This window comes from Macaca mulatta, chromosome 19 (assembly GCF_049350105.2).
Source record: "Macaca mulatta isolate MMU2019108-1 chromosome 19, T2T-MMU8v2.0, whole genome shotgun sequence".
In the NCBI taxonomy this organism is placed as follows: Eukaryota; Metazoa; Chordata; class Mammalia; order Primates; family Cercopithecidae; genus Macaca; species Macaca mulatta.
This window is the reverse complement of record NC_133424.1, coordinates 17,443,001-17,456,485: the sequence shown is the minus strand read 5'-3', so window position 1 is coordinate 17,456,485 and position 13,485 is coordinate 17,443,001. Positions and strand designations below refer to the sequence as shown.

Here is a 13,485-nt window from a genome sequence, read left to right as displayed (position 1 = left end):
ATGGAGGGATGGATCGATGGATGGATGGGCAGATAGGAAGATGGATGAATGAATGGTTGGATGGATGGACTGATAGAATAGTGGATGGATGGAAGGATGGATGGATGGATGGATGGATGAATGGACAGATGGATGGATGGACAAAAGGATGGATGAATGGACAGATGGATGGATGGACAGAAAGATGAATGGATGGATAATGGGTGGGTGGATGATTGGATGAATAGATGGATGGATGGATGGATAGTGGGTGGGTGGATGGGTGGATGATGGATGAATGGATGGTTGGATCGATAGATGGATGGATAGTGGGTGGATGGATGGGGGATGATGGATGGAAGAATAGATGGATGGATAGTGGGGTGGGTGGATGAGTGGATGATGGATGGATGAACAGATGGATAGATGATTGGATGGTGGATGGATGGGTGGATGATGGATGAATACACAGGTGGATGGATAGTGAATGGGTGGGTGGATGATGGATGATGAATAGAGGGATGGGTGGATGGATGGATGGTGGTGGTGGTGGGTGGATGGATGGATGGTGGTGGTGGTGGGTGGTTGGGTGGGTGGATGATGGATGGTTGGTGAATAGAGGGAAGGGTGGATGGTGGGTGGGTGGATGGATGGGTAGATGGTGGATGGATGAAGATATGAATGGATGGATGATTAGATAGAAAGAGAAGATCCCTCTTTCTTAGGCAGGCTTTCTCACCCTCTGCACTGTCAACATTTGGGACCATCCCATGCACTGTAGGATGCTGAGGCCACCTCCTCCTATTGGCCATGAGTTTCCTTCTGTCCCCAGTTCCCCCAACCATCCCTGTCCACTGGCTGCTCTGAGCTCTGCACAGAACCAGCTGACAGATGGCCCATTCTGGAACTGGGAGCCTTTCTACTCTCATTCTCTTGCAGTAGAGTATTTGGGAGTGCCTGGACAGGCTTCTAAGATCCTCTATCCTTTAAGGATCATTTATCCACAAGGAAGGAAGTATGAACTCAGTTCAAGTCAGCAAATAATGGCTGCCCAGGTCTACTGGCCTCAGGCCCCAGCAAGATGGAGCCAATCAGAGGGAGGGGTCGGGGGTCAGGGGCATACTGGGGAGCTGGAGTGGTGCTACCTGAACAGGCCAAGTTGGTTTTGCTGTCCACGGAGGAAGCAGAGGGCTGCTCAGGGAGCAGGGACCGTGTTCCCCAGCAGAGAGGATGATTCTAGGCAAATTCCAGCCTGCTCTGTAGGAGCCCATGGTGACCCTAGAGCTGAGTCAATGGGAAGAGTCAGCGTTGATGGAGGATGTAGCCTGGGAAGGGCATTTCAAAACCAAAGATGCAGACTGTCTCAATGTGTCGACAGGCGTATAGTGCAGGGCAAATTGGGGCAGAGCCTGAATGGCTGAGGTTGCATATCGGATGCAGATAATTCACCACTTCTTTCTACTTTTGCTCACCTCAGAGCCCCCACCAGCCCCAGCAGCTGAGGTCAATGTGTGTGTGACCTCTCTTCATCTGGCCGTGACCCCCAGCATGGTCCCCCTTGGTCGCCTGCTGGTCTTCTACGTCAGGGAGAATGGAGAAGGGGTTGCCGACAGCCTTCAATTTGCAGTTGAGACCTTCTTCGAAAACCAGGTAGAGCATCGTGCACTGAACCCGGGACACAGCCAAGGGCCCTCGGGGCTTCTCCAAGGTGCTGGCCAGGGGGTCTGTACACATCTAAGACTCATGTTGTGTCACAGCGTGACATAAGGAATTGTGGGAACATGAGTTGCATCTTTACTGAAGCGTCTCCAAAAGTCACCCAAAAGGAGATTGTGTTCACAACACATAAGGAAAGCCATCAATTGTTTTCTGCCTTTGTTGAATTCAGGATTTAAGGTGAAGCACTTGTTTCCATCAGCACCCTCAGCCTCCTGTCCCCCTCCCTGCAACAACTTTTATCATTACCATTATTTTTTGAGACGGAGTCTAGCTCTGTCACCCAGGCTAGAGTGCAGTGGTGTGATCTCGGCTCACTGCAGCCTCTGCCTCCCGGGTTCAAGCAGTTCTCCTGCCTCAGCCTCCTGAGTAGCTGAGATTACAGGCATGCACCACCACGTCTGGCTAATTTTTGTATTTTTAGTAGAGACGGGGTTTCACCACTTTGGCCAGGCTGGTCTTGATCTACTGGCTTCAAGTGATCCTCCCGCCTCAGCCTCCCAAAGTGCTGGGATTACAGTTGTGAGCCACTGTGCCTGGCTCCTCCCTACAACTTCTAAACAGACTGCCACATGCTCTCCGCCAGCACCTGCCTTCCCATCTCTCCGTCCCTCCGTGTTCCCTTTTTTGTGTCCGCTGCACAATGACCAGCTGCCCATCACAGTGTGGGACCAGTTCCAACCAGGTGGCAAGGCAGAGCGGGCAAAGACCCACTGTCCTCGGTGGGCAGGGGGTGCATGGGTGGGGCAGAAGAGATGCCTCTGGACTGGACCAAACCTGGGTTGAACCAAGTTTTTTTGTTGTTTGAGACGGAGTTTCACTCTTATTGCCCTGACTGGCGTGCAATAATGCTGTCTCGGCTCACTGAAACCTCTGCCTCCCGGCTTCAAGAGATTCTCCTGCCTCAGCCTACCAAGTAGCTGGGATTATAGGCACCCGCCACCATGCCCAGCTAAATTTTGTATTTTTAGTAGAGACGGGATTTCACCATGTTGGCCGGGCTGGTCTCGAACACCTGACCTCAGGTGATCCACCCGCCTCGGCCTCCCAAAGTGTTGGGATTACAGGCGTGAGCCACCACTCCTGGCCAACTGAACCAAGTTTCTTATCTCTTGCCGCATTTGCGCCCAGGTTTCAGTGACGTATTCAGCAAATGAGACCCAACCTGGGGAGGTTGTCGACCTGCGGATCAGGGCTGCAAGGGGCAGCTGTGTGTGTGTCGCCGCAGTTGATAAGAGTGTCTACCTGCTCAGGTCTGGGTTCCGGCTGACTCCTGCCCAGGTGAGCAGAGCCCTCGGGTTTGGGTTCTGGTACCTCCATGGGGCCTTACCTTCTCTTGCTCTCCCTTTCCCATCTCCCATTTTAGTAATTGAAGAGCTGCGTTTGAATCCAGATTTGCTTTCTCCGTCAGGTTCATTTCTCAGGGAACCTGAGGGGTGCCTGATACATCCTTGTTGCTGCTTTAGCACAGTTGCAAGATCAGGGAGTCAAGGTCATCAGATTTTTGCAACATGACATTGGACCAGGTCTCGTCTCTCTGGCTCCAATTTTCCCATCTTATTTTATGTTATTTTTAGAGTTGGGGTCTTGCTCTGTTGCCTGGGCTGGAGTGCAGTGGCGTGATCATAGCTCACTGTAGTCAACACATCCTGGGCTTAAGCGATCCTCCCACCTCAGCCTCCAGAGTAGCTGGGGCTACAGGCATGCACCACCATGCCTGGCTAATTTTTTCTATCTTTGTAGGGACGGGGTGTTGCTATGTTGCCCAGGCTGGTCTCGAACTCCTTTGCTCAAGCCAGCCTCCTGGTTCAGCCTCCCCAGCGACTGGGATTACAGGCATGAGCCACTGTGCCTGGCTCCTGTTTGCCCATTTTAAAATGGGCTGATGCTACCAGTGCCCATCTCCTGGAGGTTGTCATGATGTGATAAAGAGGTTGGGATGGGAGCACGCTGCACCCACAAGAGCCAGTTTGGGTTGTAAAGAAAACTTTAGCTGACCAGTCTCTGTCCCCCTTTGCCTGCAGGTTTTCCAGGAACTGGAAGATTATGATGTTTCTGATTCCTTTGGCGTGTCCAGGGAGGATGGTCCTTTTTGGTGGGCTGGGCTGATGGCCCAACGACGCCGGCGCTCCTCCGTCTTCCCGTGGCCTTGGGGCATCACCAAGGACTCTGGGTTTGCCTTCACCGTAAGGAGAGGTGGTCTCAGATCCCTCTGCCCCCTTCTAAGGTCCTCTTGCCTAGAAATAAGAGTCTCGGAGATTCAGAAATGGGTTGGAAACAGAATTGGAAGCTTTTCTTTCTTTCTTTTTTTTGAGATGGAGTCTCACTCTGTGGCCCAGGCTGGAGAGCAGTGGTGCCATCATAGCTCACTGCAACCTCGAACACCTGTGCTCAAGTGAGCCTCCCACCTCAGTCTCCCAAGTAGCTGGAACTACAGGTGCATGCCACTGCACCAGGCTAATTCTATTTTAGTTTATTTTTTTTTAGAGATGGGGTCTCGCTATGTGGCCCAGGCTAGTGTTGAACTCCTGGCCTTGAGCACTCCTCCTGCCTCAACTTCCCAAAGTGTTAGGATTACAAGCATGAGCCATTGCACCTAACCTTCCAAACTTTTCTTTTTCATTTCTCCCCAATGAAAGCTCACAAGCAGATCCTTCCAATTTGCAAAGCGGTGGAGAGCAGAATGTTATGCATGTCAATGGTCAGGTTCAAATGGATAACTTGAACTTATGATGGGATGTGTTATGACATTGACATGCTTTGCTGCGAGGAAAACCTTCTCATTGGGAGCTGCAGGTGCCAGCAGCTCTTAGCTCTGCCTCAGCTTTGGTTAACTTGGTTATGTGTCTGGCAGCTTTCAAAGCAGAAGGAGGTGGCTGTGTTCCCAGGTGGCAGGAGGTCTGAACTGCACAGGTGATCCTCCTGTCTCAGCCTCCCCAGTCGCTGGGATTAGAGGCATGAGCCACTGTGCCCAGCTCCAGTTTATCCATCTTAAAAAGGACTAATGGCCGGGCGCGGTGGCTCAAGCCTGTAATTCCAGCACTTTGGGAGGCCGAGACGGGCGGATCATGAGGTCAGGAGATCGAGACCATCCTGGCTAACACGGTGAAACCCCGTCTCTACTAAAAAATACAAAAAACTAGCCGGGCGCGGTGGCGGGTGCCTGTAGTCCCAGCTACTCGGGAGGCTGAGGCAGGAGAATGGCGTAAACCCGGGAGGCGGAGCTTGCATTGAGCTGAGATCCGGCCACTGCACTCCAGCCTGGGTGACAGAGCGAGACTCCATCTCAAAAAAAAAAAAAAAAAAAAGGACTAATGCTGGCTGGGCACAGTGTCTCATGCCTGTAATCCCAGTACTTTGGGAGGCCAAGGTGGGCGGATCACAAGGTCAAGAGATCAAGACCATCCTGGTCACCATGGTGAAAACACAAAACTTAACTGAGCATGGTGGTGTGCTCCTGTAGTCTCAGCTGCTTGAGAGTCTGAGTCAGGAGAATCACTTGAACCCGGGAGATGGAGGTTGCAGTGAGCGGAGATCACGTCACTGCACTCCAGCCTGGTGACAGAGCAAGACTCTGTCTCAAAAAAAAAAAAAAAGGGGCCAATGCTATCAGGTGCCCATCTCCAGAGGTTGTCATGATGTAATATAGACAGAAAGGGATTGGGATGGGAGCATGCTTCGCCCTTCAGGGTCACACAGGGTCACACCTTAGGGTGCTGGTGGTCTCCACTCAAATGCGTGTCCCGTTGGAGGGTGCCTTTCATTTATTTAAAAAATGTTTCTGGCCTGGTGTCGTGTCTTATGCCTGTAATCCCAACTTTGGGAGGCCAAGGTGGGTGGATCACCTGAAGTCAGGAGTTCGAGACCAGCCTGGCCAACATGGTGAAACCCCCGTCTCTACTAAAAATACAAAAATTAGCTGGGTGTGGTGGCGGGTGCCCGTAATCCCAGCTACTTGGGAGGCTGAGGCAGGAGAATCTCTGGAACCAGGAGATGGAGTTTGCAGTGATCACGCCACTGCACTCCAGCCTGGGTGGCAGAGCGAGATTCTGTCTCAAAAAAAAAAATACATAAATAAATAAAAAATATTTCAAAGGCATCCTTCCCTTCCTGACCTGGGCTGCTTTTATTATGAAATTTTCCAAACATGCAGAAAAGTTGAGTGAATTAGACAACAAACACCCACATGCCCGCCACCTACTTCCCAAAGTTCTATTTGCAAAACAAACAAACAAACAAAAAACAAAAAACAAACAAACAAAAAAACCTCTTTTTTTTTTTTTTTCTTTTTTTGAGATAAGGTCTCACTTTGTCACCCAGGCTGGAGTGCAGTGGTGTGATCTCAGCTCACTGCAGTCTCGACCTCCTGGGCTCAAGCGATCCTCCCGCCTCAGCCTCCTGAGTAACTGGGACCATAGAACACACCATCATACCTCGCTAATTTTTTTTTTTTTGTATTTGTAGAGATGGGATTTCACTGTGTTGCTCAGGCTGGTCTCGAACTCCTGGGCTCAATGGATCCACCCGCCTTAACCTCACGAAGTGCTGGGATTACAGACATACACCACTGCACCTAGCAAAATAAACCTTTTTTTAAAAAAAAATAGCATTTCAATTATGAGTATGTGAACTGCCTGGCAGGTTGAACCCCAGGTCCCTATCAGCTTCAGGAAGTAAGAGGTGACACCTTTGAGTCAAAGGAACTGGGTTTAAATTTCTTATTCACAAATCCAAGTCAGCCCAGGCTAGAGTGAGTCTTCTTTTCTTTTTTTTTTTTTGAGACGGAGTCTCGCTGTGTCTCCCAGGCTGGAGTGCAGTGGCGCGATCTCGGCTCACTGCAAGCTCCACCCCCTGGGTTCACGCCATTCTCCCGACTCAGCCTCCCAAGTAGCTGGGACTACAGGCGCCCGCTACCACGCCCGGCTAGTTTTTTTGTATTTTTAGTAGAGACGGGGTTTCACCGTGTTAGCCAGGATAGTCTCGATCTCCTGACCTCGTGATCCACCCGCCTCGGCCTCCCAAAGTGCTGGGATTACAGGCTTGAGCCACCACGCCCGGCCGTGAGTCTTCTTTTCAATCCAGTTGCTCCCAGTAATTAGTACAATGATGAGGACATAATAAAAAGAGTCACTGCATAGCTGGGCATGGTGGTGCATGCCTCTAGTCTCAGCTACTCAAGAGGCTGAGGTGGGAGGATCGCTTGAGCCTGGGAGTTTGAGGCTGTGGTGAGCTATGATTGCACCACTGCACCTCAGTCTGAACCACAGAGTGAGGCCCTGTCTCTACTAATACTAATACTAATACTAATACTAATACTAATAACTAATAAATGAGATCATTGCATCCCACAGTTGGTCCTTGGCTGGGGTCAGGTACTGTGCCAACTGATTTCCTTCCTTCCTACCTTCCTCCCTTCTTCCCTTCCCTTCCCTTCTGTTCACCTTCCCCTTCTCCTTCCTTTCTTTTTTTTTTTTTTTTTTTTTTGAGACGGAGTCTCGCTCTGTCACCCAGGCTGGAGTGCGGTGGCCGGATCTCTGCTCACTGCAAGCTCCGCCTCCCGGGTTTACGCCATTCTCCTGGCTCAGCCTCCCGAGTAGCTGGGACTACAGGCGCTCGCCACCTCGCCCGGCTAGTTTTTTGTACTTTTTAGTAGAGACGGGGTTTCACCGTGTTAGCCAGGATGGTCTCGATCTCCTGACCTCGTGATCCACCCGTCTCGGCCTCCCAAAGTGCTGGGATTACAGGCTTGAGCCACCGCGCCCGGCCACTTCTCCTTCCTTTCTTCTTTTCTTTTTAATTTTCTTTTGAGATGGAGTCTTGCTCTATTTAGCCCAGGCTAGAATGCAGTGCTGTGATCTTGGCTCACTGCAACCTCAGCCTCCTGGGTTCCAGTGATTCTGCTGCCTCAGCCTCCCGCGTAGCTGGGATTACAGGTGCCTGCCACCACGCCTGGCTAATTCTTATATTTTTAGCAGAGATGGAGTTTCACCGTGTTAGCCAGGCTGGTCTTGAACTCCTGACCTCAAGTGATCCTCCCACCTTGGCCTCCCAAAGTGCTGGGATTACAGGCATGTGCCACCGCATCTGGTCATGATTTTTCTAATTGAGATGAAATTCATGTAACATAAAACTCACCATTTAAAATTCAGTGGCATTTATTATATTCACAGTGCTGTGCAACCACCACTCCTACCTAATTCCAGAACATTTTCATCCCCCAAAAGGAAACCCAGTCCCTAGTAGCAATCACTTCCCATTTCTCCTCCCTCAGCCCCTGGCAGTCACCCGTCAATCTGCTTTCTGTCTCTGTGGATTTGCCTGTTCTGGGTGTTTCATCTCAATGGAATCATACAACATGCAGCCTTTTGTGTTTGGGCCATCTGATTTGGTTCCACAGTTCAAATGTGCTGTTCTCTCTTCTTCTCCACCCTGGATGGTCACTGGGTCCCATATTCTCCCCAGCCTGTGCCACCAAACCTAGAATAAAAGAATGATGCCCCCATGGTGGCAGGCGCCTTTAGTCCCAGCTACTCGGGAGGCTGAGGCAGGAGAATGGCGTGCACCTGGGAGGTGGAGCTTGCAGTGAGCCAAGATTGTGCCAGTGCACTCCAGCCTGGGCAACAGAGTGAGACTCCATCTCAAAAAACAAACAAAACAAAACCAAAAAAACAAAAAAAGAATGATGCCCCCAAAGCTGCCAAAAACTGATATTGGGACAATGGCCACAGGGTGATTCATTCCCTTATGCTTCTGGGGGCTGTCAGCATCCACTTCCCCACCAATGGTTTGGGTGTTGTCTGTTGTCTAGGAAACGGGACTGGTGGTGATGACCGACCGAGTGAGCCTGAACCACCGGCAGGATGGTGGCCTCTACACTGATGAGGCTGTCCCCGCTTTCCAGCCCCACACAGGGAGCCTGGTGGCAGCAGCTCCTTCCAGGAACCCCCCCAGGTAATGGCTTATACATTGAGCAAGGTTTTCTAACCCTGATGCTATTGAGTTTTGGGACTTGTCTTAGTCCTTCCTGGCTGCTGTAACAGAAGACCATAGACTGGGTGGCTTATAAACAACTGAAATTTATTTCACATGGTTCTTGGGGCTGGGAAGTCCAAGAACAGGGCACCAGCACATTCGGTGTCTGGTGAGGGCTCACTTCCCACTTCATTGATGGTGGCTTCCACCTTCTTGCTGTATCCTCATATGGCAGAAGGAGTGAGAGAGCCTTTTTTTTTTTTTTGAGATGGATTCTCACTCACTCTGTCCCCCAGTACCGTGCTGTTTTGGTTACTGTAGCCTTGTAGTATAGTTTGAAGTCAGGTAGCATGATGCCTCCTGCTTTGTTTTTTGTTTTTTGGTTTTTTTGCTTTGGATTGTCTTGGCAATGCTGGCTCTTTTTTGGTTCCATATGAACTTTAAAGTAGTTTTTTCCAATTCTGTGCAAAAAGTCATCAGTAGCTTGATGGGGATGGTGTTGAATCTATAAATTACCTTGGGAAGTATGGTCATTTTCATTATATTGATTCCTCCTATCCATGAGCATGGAATGTTCTTTCATTTGTTTGTGTCCTGTTTTATTTCGTTGAGCAGTGGTTTGTAGTTCTCCTTCAAGAGGTCCTTCACATCCCTTGTAAGTTGGATTCCTAGGTATTTTACTCTCTTCACTCATGATTTGGCTCTCTGTTTGTCTGTTAATTGGTGTATAGGAACACTTGTGATTTTTGCACATTGACTTTGTATCCTGAGACTTTGCTGAAGTTGCTTATCAGCTTAAGGAGGTTTTAGGCTGAGACAACGGGGTTTTCTAAATATACAATCATGTCATCTGCAAACAGGGACAATTTGACTTCCTCTTTTCCTAACTGAATACCTTTTATTTCTTTCTCTTGCCTGATTGCCCTGGCCAAAACTTCCAACACTATGTTGAATAGGAGTGGTCAGACAGGGCATCCTTGTCTTGTGCCAGTTTTCAGAGGGAATGCTTCCAGTTTTTGCCCATTCAATATGATATTGGCTGTGGGTTTGTCATAAATAGCCCTTATTATTTTGAGATATGTTCCATGAATACCTAGTTTATTGAGAGTTTTTAGCATGAAGGGCTGTTGAATTTTGTCAAAGACCTTTTCTGCATCTATTGAGATAATCATATGGTTTTTGTCAATCATTCTGTTTATGTGATAGATTTCATTTATTGATTTGTGTACGTTGAACCAGCCTTGCATCCCAGAGATGAAGCCGACTTGATCGTGGTGGATAAGCTTTTTGATGTGCTGCTGGATTTGGTTTGCCAGTATTTTATTGAGGATTTTTGCATCGATGTTCATCAAGGATATTGGTCTAAAATTCTCTTTTTTTTGTTGTGTCTCTGCCAGGCTTTGGTATCAGGATGATGCTGCCCTCATAAATGAGTTAGGAAGGATTCCCTCTTTTTCTATCGATTGGAACAGTTTCAGAAGGAATAGTACCAACTCCTCTTTGTACTTCTGGTGGAATTCGGCTGTGAATCCATCTGGTCCTGGACTTTTTTTGGTTGGTAGGCTATTAATTATTGCCTCAATTTCAGAACCTGTCATTGGTCTATTCAGAGATTCAACTTCTTCCTGGTTTAGTCTTGGGAGGGGGTATGTGTCCAGGAATTTATCCATTTCTTCTAGATTGTCTAGTTTATTCACGTAGAGGTGTTTATAGTATTCTCTGATGGTAGTTTGTATTTCTGTGGGATCAGTGGTGATATCCCCTTTATCATTTTTTATTGCGTTTATTTGATTCTTCTCTCTTTTCTTCTTTATTAGTCTTGCTAGCGGTCTATCAATTTTGTTGATCTTTTCAAAAAACCAGCTCCTGGATTCATTGATTTTTTGAAGGGTTTTTGTGTCTCTATCTCTTTCAGTTCTGCTCTGATCTGAGTTATTTCTTGCCTTCTGCTAGCTTTTGAATTTGTTGCTCTTGCTTCTCTAGTTCTTTTAATTGTGATGTTAGGGTGTCAATTTTAGATCTTTCCTGCTTTCTTTTGTGGGCATTTAGTGCTATAAATTTCTCCGTACACACTGCTTTCAATGTGTCCCAGAGATTCTGGTATGTTGTGTCTTTGTTCTCATTGGTTTCAAAAAATATCTTTATTTCTGCCTTAATTCCATTATCTTCCCAGTAGTCATTCAGGAGCAGGTTATTCAGTTTCCATGTAGTTGTGTGGTTTTGAGTGAGTTTCTTAATCCTGAGTTCTAATTTGATTGCACTGTGGTCTGAGAGAGAGTTTGTTGTGATTTATGTTCTTTCACATTTGCTGAGGAGTGCTTTACTTCCAATTACGTGGCCAATTTTAGAATAAGTGCAATGTGGTGCTGAGAAGAATGTATATTCTGTTGATTTGGGTTGGAGAGTTCTGTAGATGTCTGTTAGGTCTGCTTGGTGCAGAGCTAAGTCTGGATATCCTTGTTAACCTTCTGTCTCTTTGATCTGTCTAATATTGACAGTGGGGTGTTACAGTCTCCCATTATTATTGTGTGGGAGTCTAAGTCTCTTCATAGGTCTCTAAGGACTTGCTTTATGAACATGAGCGCTCCTGTATTGGGTGCATATATATTTAGGATAGTTAGCTCTTCTTGTTGAATTGATCCCTTTACCCATTATGTAGTGGCCTTCTTTGTCTCTTTTGATCTTTGTTGGTTTAAAGTCTGTTTTATCAGAGACTAGGATTGCAACCCCTGCCTTTTTTTTGCTTTCCATTTGCTTGGTAGATCTTCCTCTATCCCTTTATTTTGAGTCTATACTCTGCATGTGAGATGGGTCTCCTGAATACAGCACGTTGATAGGTCTTGACTCTTTATCCAATTTGCCAGTCTGTGTCTTTTAATTGGGGCATTTAGTCCATTTACATTTAAGGTTAATATTGTTATATGTGAATTTGATCCTGTCATTATGATGTTAGCTGGTTATTTTGCCCATTAATTGATGCAGTTTCTTCCTAGCATCGATGGTCTTTACAATCTGGCATGTTTTTGCAGTGGCTGGTACCGGTTGTTTCTTTCCATGTTTAGTCCTTCCTTCAGGAGCTCTTGAAAGGCAGGCCTGGTGGTGACAAAATATCTCAGCATTTGTTTATCTATAAAGGAGTTTATTTCTCCTTCACTTATGAAGCTTAATTTGGCTGGATATGAAATTCTGGGTTGAGAATTTTTGTCTTTAAGAATGTTGAATATTGGCCCCTACTCTCTTCTGGCTTGTAGGGTTTCTGCCAAGAGATCTGCTGTTAGTCTGATAGGCTTCCCTTTGTGGTTAACCCGACCTTTCTCTCTGGCTGCTCTTAACATTTTTTCCTTCATTTCAACGTTGGTGAATCTGACAATTACGTGTCTTGGGGTTGCTCTTCTCAAAGAGTGTCTTTGTGGTGGTCTCTGTATTTCCTGAATTTGAATGTTGGCCTGCTTTGCTAGGTTGGGGAAGTTCTCCTGGATAATATCCTGAAGAGTGTTTTCCAACTTGGTTCCATTCTCCCCATCACTTTCAGGTACACCTATCAAATGTAGATTTGGTCTTTTCACATAGTCCCATATTTCTCGAAGGCTTTGTTCATTTCTTTTTACTCTTTTTTCTCTAACCTTGTCTTTTTGCTTTATTTCATTAATTTGATCTTCAAGCACTGATACCCTTTCTTCCACTTGATCGAATTGGCTATTGAAGCTTGTGCCTGCATCACAAAGTTCTCGTGCCATGGGTTTCAGCTCCATCAGGTCATTTAAGGTCTTCTCTACACTGTTTATTCTAGTTATCCATTCGTCTAACATTTTTTCAAGGTTTTTAAACTTCTCTGCAATGGGTTTGAACATGCTTCTTTAGCTCAGAGAAGTGTTTCTTATTACCGACCTTCTGAAACCTACTTCTGTCAATTCGTCAAAGTCATTCTCCATCCAGCTTTGTTGCATTGCTGGCAAGAAGCTGCGATCCTTTGGAGGAGAAGAGGCACTCAGGTTTTTAGAATTATCAGCTTTTCTGTTCTGGTTTCTCCCCATCTTTGTGGTTTTATCTACCTTTGGTCTTTGATGTTGGTGACCTACAGATGGGGTTTTGGTGTAGATGTCCTTTTTGTTGATATTGATGCTATTCCTTTCTGTTTGTTAGTTTTCCTACTAACAGTCAGGTCCCTCAGCTGCAGGTCTGTTGGAGTTTGTTGGAGGTCCACTCCAGATCCTATTTGCCTGTGTATCACAGTGGAGGCTGCAGAACAGCAAATATTGCAGAACAGCAAATATTGCAGAACAGCACATATTGCTACCTGATCCTTCCTCTGGAAGCTTCGTCCCAGAGGGGCACCTGCCTGTATGAGGTGTCTGTCAGCCCCTACTGGGAGGTGTCTCCCAGTTAGGCTACATGAGGGTCAGGGATGCACTTGAGGAGGCAGTCTGTCCATTCTCAGAGCTCAAATGATACACATGCAGCCAACAAGCATATGAAAAAGCGCTCAATGTCACTGAACACTAGAGAAATGCAAATCAGGCCAGGCATGGTGGCCCACGCCTGTAATCCCAGCACTTTGGGAGGCCAAGGTGGGTGGATCACCTGATGTTGGGAGTTTGAGACCAGCCTGGTCAACATGATGAAACCTCATTTCTATTAAAACTACAAAAATTAGCCAGGTGTGGAGGCACACCTGCAATTCCAGGTATAATTCAGGAGGCTGAGGCATGAAAATCACTTGAACCTGGGAGGTGGAGGTTGCTGTGAGCAGAGGTTGCATCACTACACTCCAACCTGGGCAACAGAGTGAGACTCTGTCTCAAAAAAAAGGGAAATGCA

General features: G+C 47.2%; 1 protein-coding gene across 17 annotated transcripts in view; it reads left to right on the top strand.

Moving 5' to 3' along the window:
• Positions 1-13,485, top strand: part of CPAMD8 (C3 and PZP like alpha-2-macroglobulin domain containing 8) — a 120,720-nt gene that overhangs the window by 50,400 nt on the left and 56,835 nt on the right. For all 17 annotated transcript variants that reach the window (XR_013409202.1, XR_013409203.1, XR_013409200.1 and 14 more), the window contains 4 exons: positions 1,457-1,629; positions 2,827-2,976; positions 3,720-3,881; positions 8,504-8,646. Coding sequence is in view for 12 of the 17 variants with exons in the window: in XM_077978247.1 (XP_077834373.1) it covers positions 1,457-1,629; positions 2,827-2,976; positions 3,720-3,881; positions 8,504-8,646 (628 nt within the window). In the remaining 5 variants the exon portion in view is untranslated. The remainder of the gene's footprint in view (positions 1-1,456; positions 1,630-2,826; positions 2,977-3,719; positions 3,882-8,503; positions 8,647-13,485) is intronic.